The sequence below is a fragment of the Chiloscyllium plagiosum genome, chromosome 35 (assembly GCF_004010195.1).
Source record: "Chiloscyllium plagiosum isolate BGI_BamShark_2017 chromosome 35, ASM401019v2, whole genome shotgun sequence".
Lineage (NCBI taxonomy): Eukaryota > Metazoa > Chordata > Chondrichthyes > Orectolobiformes > Hemiscylliidae > Chiloscyllium > Chiloscyllium plagiosum.
The window spans coordinates 1,437,152-1,448,548 of record NC_057744.1 but is presented as its reverse complement, the minus strand read 5'-3'; the positions used below and the strand labels follow the sequence as shown (position 1 = coordinate 1,448,548).

Sequence of the window (11,397 nt, the reverse complement as noted above, 5' to 3'; positions counted from 1 at the left end):
CACCGCTCTAAACATATCTCCATGCAAGTAATTTGCAGAACTGCCCAACTCAACAAAACTGAAATTCTCTCCTTGTGAAACACGGGTGTTTGCCCTAAGCTTAAGAAAACTCAGTTTCTGTTGATGTAACTTGTGCATTATTTGCCTCCCATTGTATGGCTCTAAAATTTAAAATTGTCAGTTTTTCAGTTACGGTTTTTTAAAAGTAATTTTGTTGACATCCGGAACATTCTAGTTCTGAGTCATGGAGAAGATACACTGAGAACAACTGGGAATGTTGCACTGGAGACCACTCTCATCTGTGACCCAGCCTTGGAATCTGACATGAGGAACAATTGCAATCTCACTAAGTTATAAAATCTTGGTCTTATCCATTTGCTGACTCATCAGTCTCCTCAACTGGAAATTTCTCCTTCCAATTATTGTCCTTTTGGTGGTTTTGAGCTTCTCTGCTGTGAGCCTTCACCCCTCACCTAAGTTCCTCAATTGCAAGCACTGTTCCTTTTCTGTGATTGTGTTTTCTCTTCACTGCCCCCACCAGCGGCAGTATCTGAGCCTCATTGTTGATAGAGCAGGAACCGTGGCTGTACGTTTGGCCTCAGGTAATCGACATTACTGTACTTTTTGATTTCTCGGTATTTGACGTGCTATTACTGGGTTTGTGTCTCTCACACTGAAGCACTTTTTTTCTTTCTCGCTGTATTGTTACCTGTGCTCCCTGAGGGATTTTGAGGTGTGTTTGAGAACAGTGACTGCAGACATGGATTACGGTGGAGAGCTGACAGCTTCACAATGTGAGCCACATTAAACAGCCAAATTGGACAAATACACAAAGCAGGAGACTGAGCAGCTGGGCGCTCCACATGCTCTTACAACAATATGCACTTCAAAGGACTGGGGAGTAACCCTTTCTCAGCTGGTTCCCAACAGACCGCGTTCTGTCTAGCCTGTCGGGTAGCACTTTTCAGAATAACATGCTTGTAATGGGGAACAAATAATAATTTTAGAGATTAGAAAATATTTTTCCATTCTCTGTCATGCCACATAACAAGAAATTCTGCCACCTGCCCACTTTAGATTAGATGGAAACAGGCCTTTCAGTCCAACAAGTCCACACCGACCCTCCAAAGAGTAACCCACCCAGACCCATTCCCCTCTGACTAATGTACCTAACACTACGGGCAATTTAGCACGGCCAATTCACCTGACCTGCACATCTTTGGATTGTGGGAGGAATCCCACACAGACATGGAGAGAATGTGCAACCTCCACACAGACAGTGGCCCGCGGTGGGAGTTGAACCCAGGAGCCTGGTGAGGCAGTGATGCTAACCACTGAACCAAGGTTTTCCAGAAATTCTCAGCTGTCGAATGGACACCTGAAAGACCTGTGGCAAAATAAAAGTGAACTTTTTTTTTCCTACTTGTATCTTCTGCTTTCTGAGATATTCATAACTCTTCATTAAAGGGTAGGCTAGGCAGGTGGGTCTGGGTGGGCTGCCCTTCAGAAGGTCAGTGTGGACTTGATGGGCTGAATGGCCTGCTTTCACACTGCAGGGGTTCTGAGTTGCAGCCAGTCTGAGGATATCAGCCACCATTCTAAATGCCCGTCTCTGTCTCTTCCATTGTGGTGGCGCCAGGTGACACAGGTTTTGCTTCAGACGTCCCACAACACCAGGCTATAGTCCAACAGGTTTGCTTATAATCACAAGCTTTCAGTGCAATGAAGGAGCAACACTCCAAAAGCTTGTGGTTTTAAGCAAACCTGTTGGACTATAGCCTGGTGATGTGTGACCTCTGACCTTGCCCATCCCAGTCCAACACTGACTCCTCCACATTGAGGTTTCCTGGTGATGCCTTCCAACCCTCATCCTCCCTCCTGTTCCTGACAAAGGGTCACTGCTACTTGAAACCTTAAACTCTGTTTTTCTCTCTTCAGAAGCTGCCAGACCTGCTGAGTTTCTTCAGCGCTTTCCAGTTTTGTATCCTGTTCCTGCTGTCTGTTCAGTGCCACATTTACATCCAGTGTTTACAGGTGTGAGAAATAGCATTAGGTTAAACACCAGCGCGAGTTTGCTTGGTGTTGGTGAAGATGAACATTCTGTGCTGACTTGGGTGACAGCTTTTCCATTTGTCCCTTCGAGTGAAAGGTTTTATTGCAGTTGACTCTTCTCTGGGTTAAGTGCAGTTAATAGGCTCATTCCTAATTAATCTACATGTAGTAAATAATGTATGAACACCTTTCATTTACAAACATTGAATACTGGACAGAAAGAGGCAGTTCAGCCCAGTGTTTGGTCCTGGTTCTTTAGCAGATCTATTCAACTAATACCCTGCTATTTCCCTGAATCTGTGTGAAATTTCCTTTTGAGTATTTTTTTCAACATTTGAATAACTTGAAAGTTATTATGTGAAGGAGCCAGTGTTGGGCTGGTGTGGACAAAGTTAACCTCGCAACACCAGGTTATAGTCCAACAGGTTCATTTGGAAGCATTGGCTTTCAGAGCGCTATTGGACTATAACCTGATGTTGTAATTTTTAACTTTGAAAGTTATTGTTAAACCTACTTCCACCATCCTTTTTAGCAGTGCCTTCTGGCTCATAACAATCCACTGTATATTTAAAAAATAATTCTCCAATTCCCTTTTTTGCCAAATATTTGAATAAGTCAGTGTCCTCCAAATGTAAACCGTTCAGCCACTATAAACAATGCTCCATTCATCTTCTTTGGAAACTCTTGTATGGAATGAGCTGCCTATCGCAATTCCAACACCCGTCCCCCAAGTCCCTCCTCCCTATCTTTTATCTTAGCCTGCTGGACACACTTTCCTCATTCCTGAAGAAGGGCTCATGCCTGAAACGTTGATTCTCCTGCTTCTTGGATGCTGCCTGACCTGCTGCGCTTTTCCAGCAACACATTTTCAGCTATGGAATGAGCTGCCAGGGGAAGTGGTGGAGGCTGGTATAACTGCAACATTTAAAAGGGATTTGGATGGGTATATGAATAGGAGGGGTTTGGAGGGACATGCTGGCAGGTGGGACGAGATGGGGTTGGGATATCTGGTCGGCATGGACGGGTTGGACCGAAGGGTCTGCTTCCATGCTGTATATCTCTATGACTCTATTGCATGTATATGTATCAAATCTCAACTTTCCCATCCCTTGCTCTTAAAGAACGCGATTGATAGGGTGAACCTGGTTACCTGTGATTTCTTCGAGAGAAAGTGAGGGCTGCAGATGCTGGAGATCGTTGCTGGAAAAGCGCAGCAGGTCAGGCAGCATCCAAGGAACAGGAGATCAGCCATAGTCATATTGAATGACGGAGCAGGCTTAAAGGGCAGAATGGCCTACTCCTCATATTTTCAATGCCTACTTCCTCTTCCATAACATCCTGAAGAAGGGCTTATGCCCGAAACGTCGATTCTCCTGTTCCTCGGCTGCTGCCTGACTTGCTGCGCTTTTCCAGCAACACATTTTCAGCTCGTACCTGAGATTTCTGAAGGTTACTAAATCAGCTGCTTCACCCTCCCACACTGTTTCCACTGCATTGGTTCCATTTACCGATGGCCACCTTTGATGTGGGTAACCTTGGCTAACTGGTTCGTCACCCTGCTTCACTGACTATCAGTCACAGATGAGCAAAAACTTCCTCCTTTTGGAAAATAAAAGTAATTGTGTCCAAACCTGATGACAGTCCCCATTCCCTCACCTGTTGATTCTGTTTTACTCCTTGTTCATGGTCTGACACTCAACCAAACAGCTTACAAGTTTGTCTGATTTGACCCTGAGTTGAGCATTCAACACTTGAGTCCTCTTCATATGAAGATAGGAATAGGAGTAGGTCATTCAACCCCTCAAGCATATTCTGCCATTCAGTGAAATCGTGGCTGATTGTAACCTGACTCCAGATGCCTGCCTTTAGCTCCATTATCTCTTTGCTGACTGAAAATGCATCTATCTTAGATGTAAGGTTCATCACCAGGTCTGATGAGAAATTTCTTCACCCCAGAGAATGGGGAGCGTCTGGAACTCTCTGCCACAGAAAGTGGTTGAGGCCAAAGCATTAAATGTCTTCAAGAAGGAGTTAGTTATAATTCATAGGACTAAAGGCATCAAAGAGTGTGGGGGAGAATTGGGAGCAGAGGACTGAGTTGGATGATCAGCCATAGTCATATTGAATGACGGAGCAGGCTTAAAGGGCAGAATGGCCTACTCCTCATATTTTCAATGCCTACTTCCTCTTCCATAACATCCCCATATCTCTACATGGCTCAGCTCATCTGCACTGACACTTCATGGATGTTGTTCTTGGCTACAGTTTCAACCACTGCAATGCTGCCTTGGTTAACATCTCTCCTCTTCCAGTCTCTAAAACTAAGCCATTCTAAAGCTGACCTGCTCTTATCCTAAACCTCTACAGTTTCTGCTCACTCACTGCTCGCTGTTCTTGATGCAGCAATGGCTCCATCTCAAACAGTGCCTTCAATTGAAACCTTTCACTTTTGTTTTCAAATATCTCGACAGCAGTATCCTTTTAATATCTCCAACCTCCAGTCCTGCAACCAATGTATTCTCCAATTTGTGTTTAGAATGTATAGGCATTTAAAATCCTTTTTGCACACCTGTGCACTCTGGTATCTTAAAAGAGCCAACTGGTGCACGACCTGCTTAAGAACTTCAGTTGCTGCGTGGTATACAACTCAGAAGGTTCATTGCCTACAGTCCTCTGGAAAATTCCTCCAGTCATGGCCTCCGATGCATTCCTCAATTTACTTTTCTCCTCCAGCATTGGCTGTGTCTTCAAATGCATCAGTCCTCAATTCTACAATTCCCCTCCCCAAATTTTTCTCTCCTCCTGTAAGCTGCTTCTTAAAACCTATTTCATTGTTCAAGCTTTTTGTCACCTATTCAGATATTTCTTTGTGTAATCTGGAGTCAAATTATGTTTTGATAGCACTTTGGGAGGTTTTGCACTTTTGCAAGGAACAGTGTAAATGTAACTTATTGTTTGTTTTTATAGAATGTTCTGCCAGATCATATTTGTGTTTTTTTGGTTGAATATCTTTTTGTTTATTTTCTACAAAGGCTCAGTCTGTCTTTGTGTGATTTATATCTCCAGTTAAATTTACTGTTTGGTTTTAGATCTTTTGTTCTCAGAAGGGTTCTGTTCATCCTTTTGTGTTCCCATCCTGTTTACTGCAATGGTAGATGATGTCTCAATTCCACCTTGTGTTTAAGAATCTGGGGATTCATGTTCCCTGATCTTGGTGGTGTTCTACATCCATTTGCTGCTTTGATTGTGATGTTCCACAGATGCTTGTATTTATTTCACTGAGTAATGATCATTCATGTCTTGGGTGCTTTGTGGATTAATTGAGCCTGGCTTATGGCACGTTTTGAAGCCAAGAGGACCATGTCCCCAGTTTGCAGTGCCCCGTCCATTAGTGCGATGTCTGGTGAAGCAGGCACACTAATGTGGTGATTATTGTTGAGTTCCACCCGTCCGAAATCATGCAAAATCCCATTGTGGCAATTGCAGAAGGGAATACAGTAAATCCAGTTGTTTCTGTTCTAGAATCAACAAAATTATTTCAGAAGGTGCTGAAATATACTTATTAAATAAAGAAACAAACTGGTTCATTAATGTCTTTTGAGGAATTGAACCTGATGTTCCATTTGACTCCAGTACAAATTAACTGATTTAATTTTCAGTGACTTTTGAGTACAGGGTTAAGTAGTGAACCCTGCCGTATATGTCAGTGTTACCCATATCCCAGGAGCAAATTCCCAGGGGAGTGAAACCCCACCAGTAATGAAGAAAAATTCACAACATCTCTCACAACAGGCAGGTTTCTCAATGTAGAAATGTTTTGGTGGAAGTCCGTTGTGTATCCACAAAAAGGAGTTTCCAGATGGTGGAGTGTGTTGTGGAACTTTGTAAACCTGGACAATCCTCAACAATCTGTGTCTGTGCTAAAGCTCACAGCTGGGGTATGGTATGGTACCCGGAGCCAAGGAGCAGTCAGATTTGCAGAGAGTGCAAAACTAGGTGGAAAGGCAGGTTGGGAGGGATACAAATGGTTTAGAGGGAGATTGATAGGTTAAGTAACTGGGCAAAAAATTGTCAAAAATGAGTCTCGTGTGGGAAAATGTGAAGTTGTTCATTTGGAAAGAAGAACAAAGTATTATTAAAAAGGAGAGAAACTGCAGAAAGCTGCTTCATAAAGGACTTGGGGGAAATTGTGCATGAAGGTCAAAAGGCTAGCACACGGGGGCAGCAGGTAATTGGGAAGGGCTAATGAAATGTTGGCCCTTACTTCAAGGGGGTTTGGTGTATAAGAGTAGGGAAGTCTTACTGCGACTGTACAAGGTGCTGGGGAGACCACATCTGGAGTATTGTATGGAGTTTTGGTTCCCTTATCTGAGGAAAGATATTGTTTCATTGGAGATAGGTTCATTACGGTGATCTCTGGTGTGGAGGGATTGTCTTATAAGCAAAGGCTAAACAAGTTGGCACTCTACTCACTGGAGTTCAAAAAAATGAGAGATGATTTCATTGAAACATAGAGGATTCTTTAAGGGGCTGAGAGGATGTTTGCCCTCATGGGAGAATCTAGGATCAGCTGGGATGAAGAAGAATTTCTTCTCTCAAAGGGTCATGAGTCTTTGGAATTCCTTGCCACAGAGAGCTGTGGGAGCAGAGACCTTGTGTATATTTAGGTCTGAGATAAATCCGTGATCAACGGGAGTGGAGGGTTATGGGCAAAGTGGATGTGAACAGTGTCGGGGATCAGCCATGATCCTGTTGAATGGTGGACACAAGGGGGCCAAGAGGCCTACTCCTGTTGCTATTTCCTTTGGGGCAAGATTAGAGTGGTGCTAGAAAAGCACAGCAGGTCAGGCAGCATCCGAGGAGCAGGGACATCGATGTTTCAGGTGTGAGCCCTTCATCTGATGAAGAGCTTTTGCCCGAATCATCAATTTTCCTGCTCCTCGGATGCTGCATGACCTGCTATGCTTTTCCAGCACCACTCTAATCTTGATTCTAATCCCCAGCATCTGCAGTACCCACCTCCACCTATTTACTATGATAATAATTCAAACTTAAGAATGTGGGAAAAATTGAAGAAACAAAATAATTTCACTTTTGTAGTTTTAGGCAGTTTGTGAGATCGACTGTGAATATTAGCATGATACTGCAGATGCTGGAAATCTGAAACACCGAATACTGGTGAAACTCAGGTCTGGCAACATCTGTCAAGAGATAAACAGTTAACATTTCAAGTCCGATGTACCTCTTCAGATCAGTTGGAAATATTACTTGAATTGTCCTAAAACAGTGGTTTTAAAACAAAACATATGCCCATTTACTTAATAGCGCTGAATACCAACATGTGTAACCTGTGCACTTGGATAATCTTCTAGATCCTCCCATTGTGTTGTTTACTGAAGGTTATACATGCTACACTGTACAAATATCCCTTTCCATCTGATTGATCATGTTAAATAATGACCAGGTTGCACACCCTCTGCAGTGCCATTGGTCTCATGTTGAATCCATTCCCTATATATAACATTGCTGCAGCTTTCTCCAAAGAGAGAACGTGACTGTGATTCATCTGAAAATAGTCAGTTCCATCTGCGGGAGGATCATGTTCTAATTACTGTAATCCTGATGTCTGAGCTAAGGTGAGTGTTTCCCTTGCATTGAAAAAGATTTTTCACAACTATCTCAGAATCACCGAAGTGTTAAGAGTGTAGAGGAGGCCATTCAGCCTATCACGTCTGCACTGGCTTTTCAAATGCACATCGTTACTTAGTGCCAATTTCCTCCTTTTCCCCACTCTCTTACATACTATTTCTATCCCCATTACCAAAAAGTTCCCCTCTTGAATGTCTGCGTTGAACCTGCCTCCAGGGCAGTGCAGTCCATATTCTGACTACTCACTGAGTGAAAACGTTTATTTCTCACATTGCCCTTGTTTCCTTTGGCACATCACTTTAAATCTAAGCCTCTCTTGTTCTTGTTCCTTTTCGTAGCAGGAACAGCTCTTTGCTATCTACTTTGTCTAACCCCGTCATTTTTTGGAAACCTCTATCAAACCTCCCCTCAGCTTTCATCCCTCCAAAGAAAAGAATCCTAACTACTTTAATCTATCCTTATCACTGATGTTTCTCATTCTTGGCACCATTCATTTCTGCACTCTGTCCAATACATTTAACATCCTTCTTGTAATGTGGCACCCACAACTGTACTCAGTACTCCAGCTGAGGCCTAACAATTGTCTTAAACATACGTTTACAAACTGCTGAAAGCAGAGCCTCCTAGAACACCAATCATTGGCTTCTCTGTAATCTAATAGGCTTGTAATAGGATTAAAAAGAAATTCCTTGAGTTGCATCAATCTCTTGGCTACAGTCCCAAGATGCTTTATCAATAACCTGTTGTACTGGAGCCCAGCATCACTATAGCTGATCACTGACTTCTCCAACAGGAGTGTGGATGTTTTCCTGTCTTGTGTGTAGTCCCATGGAGTGTTGACACTTAAGTAGGATTTTTTGAAGTCCTCAGGGTCCCACTGGTCTAAGTGCTTTGTGGTTAGTCTCGGGAACAGTGCTAACTGATTGGGATGCCACAATGGTTCACCTCACAATGAGATTCTTGCTGATGGTACATTATACACTGGACACATGATGATTTCAGTCTCTGTGGTAAAGTTTAGACCATAGACAATAGGTATAGGAGTAGGCTATTCAGCCCTTCGAGCCAGCACCACCATTCATTATGATCATGGTTGATCATCCACAATCAGTATCCTGTTCCTGCCTTATCCCCATAACCCTTGATTCCACTATCTTTAAGAGCTCTATCCATCTCTTTCATGAAAGTATCCAGAGACTTGGCTTCCACTGCCTTCTGGGGCAGAGCTTTCCACACACCCACCACTCTCTGGGTGAAGAAGTTTCTCCTCAACTCTGTTCTAAATGACCTACCCCTTATTTTTAAACTGTGTCCTCTGGTTCTGGACTCACCCATCGGAGGGACCATGCCTCCTGCCTCCAGAGTGTCCAATCCTTTAATAATCTTATACGTCTCAATCAGATACCCTCTCATCCTTCTAAACTCAAGTGTGTACAAGCCTAGTCGCTCCAATATTTCAACATATGATAGTCCCACCATTCCGGGAATTGACCTCGTGAACCTATGCTGCACTCCCTCAATAGCCAATAGTTTGTACTTATGGTCTCCCAAGTGTTCAACAGAAATGACGTTGGTCACAGATGTTCAATCTTGATTGGATGTACAGTGTAGGAATCCACATATCATGGGAAAAAGAGATGGCTGGATAACCTGAACTTGCTGATGAATGGATTCTTGACTTCCATCAAGATTACACAACAAGTTCTCGCTGTCTTTTTTTCTTTCAAAGGAACCAGGTGGCACATAATGGATTAATCTGAATTAGAAACTCCGTGTTTGGATATCAGGATTCACTTTACATTATGTGCCTTTGTAAAAACTACATCTGGTTACCTTATTCAACTGAGGCACAGTCTCCAAACTCCTGCCAAGTAGCCAAATTCAGATTTTGTACATTATTTCCAATCTTACAGCATTTTGAGAAGGCTGTCATAATAGAAGGGCTATCTAGTTTAGTTTCAGGAAACAGGAAGCCTTTTTGTTGAGTGTCCCTTTCTTATTGAAGAACAGTGATGGTTGAGATTGTTTGACTGGTGGAAGAGACCACATTGTTTTCTTTTCTTGGGATTATAAACTGAAAAGGAACTTAGATTGTTTTCACTGAAAACAGGAAAGTCTTTTGTAACTTAAAAATCAAGTGTAACATATTGTTGAGCTGTCCGATACAATATTGCTGTTTGGAAGCTGAGACTGAACCGTATCAAGAATCTTTTGAGTAAAGGAAATTTTCTCTGGCAACAGTTCTGTAGTTGAACTGCAGAGTGTTTAAAAAGCTGTAAGTGCCAAGAGCAGCAGAATGGAAACATCTGGAGCCTGCGGACAGAAAGCATCTCCTCTTTTTCTTCCCCATTCCATGGAGAAAGATAGGAAACCCCAGAAAGCTGAAAAGAAGGAACGAGCAGAAGACTAGACCAAAGTTCCCATGATCAACCATTACCGCACAGGCTAGAGTGTCTCACCATTGTGAAAATCCAAAGGATTGGAAGAGAAAATGGGATTTTCACCTTGTGATCAGGACTTTTGATCTTTGGAATTTTGTTTACCTTGTCTGTATTCTTTTACTACCCATTGTCAAGTGTTAAATCACTGGTCCTTTGTCTATCTTAATCATGATTGTGTGTTTGGAGGCTTTGAAGGGGAATAGTTTTATTTGCTTAAGTTAGAAATCCTTTCTTTTCATTGTTCTTGTTAAAGTTCATTTCTATTGTCACTATTACTGAAGTAACCTAGGTGTGTTTGCTTTTGTCCTGGATAGCAGTCAGTCTGGCAAATTTGGGTCTTTGTGGTTTTAAGAGTTTTTTTTGTACATTTTTAAACATTTTGAGAAGACTTAGAGACGTACAGCACGGATACAGACCATTTGGTCCAACCTGTCCATGCTGACCCGATATCCCAACCCAATCTAGTCCCACCTGGCCCATATCCCTCCAAACCCTTCTCATTCATATACCCATCCAGATGCCTTTTAAATGTTGCAATTGTACCAGCCTCCACCACTTCCTCTGGCAGCCAATTTCACACGCTCACCACCCTCTGCTTGAAAACGTTGCCCCTTAGGTCTCGTTTATATCTTTCCCCTCTCACCCTAAACCTATGCCCTCTAGTTCTGGACTTGGCCTAGTTACCCTATCCATACTCCTCATGATTTTATAAACCTCTATAAGGTCACCCCTCAGCCTCTGATGCTCCAGGGAAAACAGCCTTAGCCTATTTAGTCTCTCCCTATAGCTCAAATCCTCCAACCCTGGCAGCATCCTTGTAGATCTTTTCTGAACCCTTTCAAGTGTCACAACATCTTTCCGATAGGAAGGAGGCCAGAATTGCACGCAATATTCCAACAGTGGCCTAACCAATGTCCTGTGCAGCACAACATGACCTTCCAACTCCTGTACTCAATGCTCTGACCAATAAAGGAAAGCATATCAAACGCCTTCTTCACTATCCTATCTACCTGCGAATCCACTTTCAAGGAGCTATGAACCTGCACTCCAAGGTCTCTTTGTTCAGCAACACTCCCCAGGACCTTACCATTAAGTGTATAAGTCCTGCTAAGATTTGCTTTCCCAAAATGCAGCACCTCGCATTTATCTGAATTAAACTCCATCTGCCACTTCTCAGCCCATTGGCCCATCTGGTCCAGATCCTGCTGTAATCTGAGGGTAACCCTCCTCGCTGTCCACTACACCTCCAATTTTG

General features: G+C 42.9%; 1 protein-coding gene across 1 annotated transcript in view; it reads left to right on the top strand.

The window, feature by feature from the left end:
• Positions 1-2,525: 2,525 nt before the first annotated feature.
• LOC122540536 (nectin-1-like) overlaps positions 2,526-11,397 on the top strand; it is a 304,355-nt gene continuing 295,483 nt past the window's right edge. The window contains exons 1-2 of the mRNA XM_043676400.1: positions 2,526-2,530; positions 3,439-3,443. Of these exons, the coding sequence (XP_043532335.1) occupies positions 2,526-2,530; positions 3,439-3,443 (10 nt within the window). The remainder of the gene's footprint in view (positions 2,531-3,438; positions 3,444-11,397) is intronic.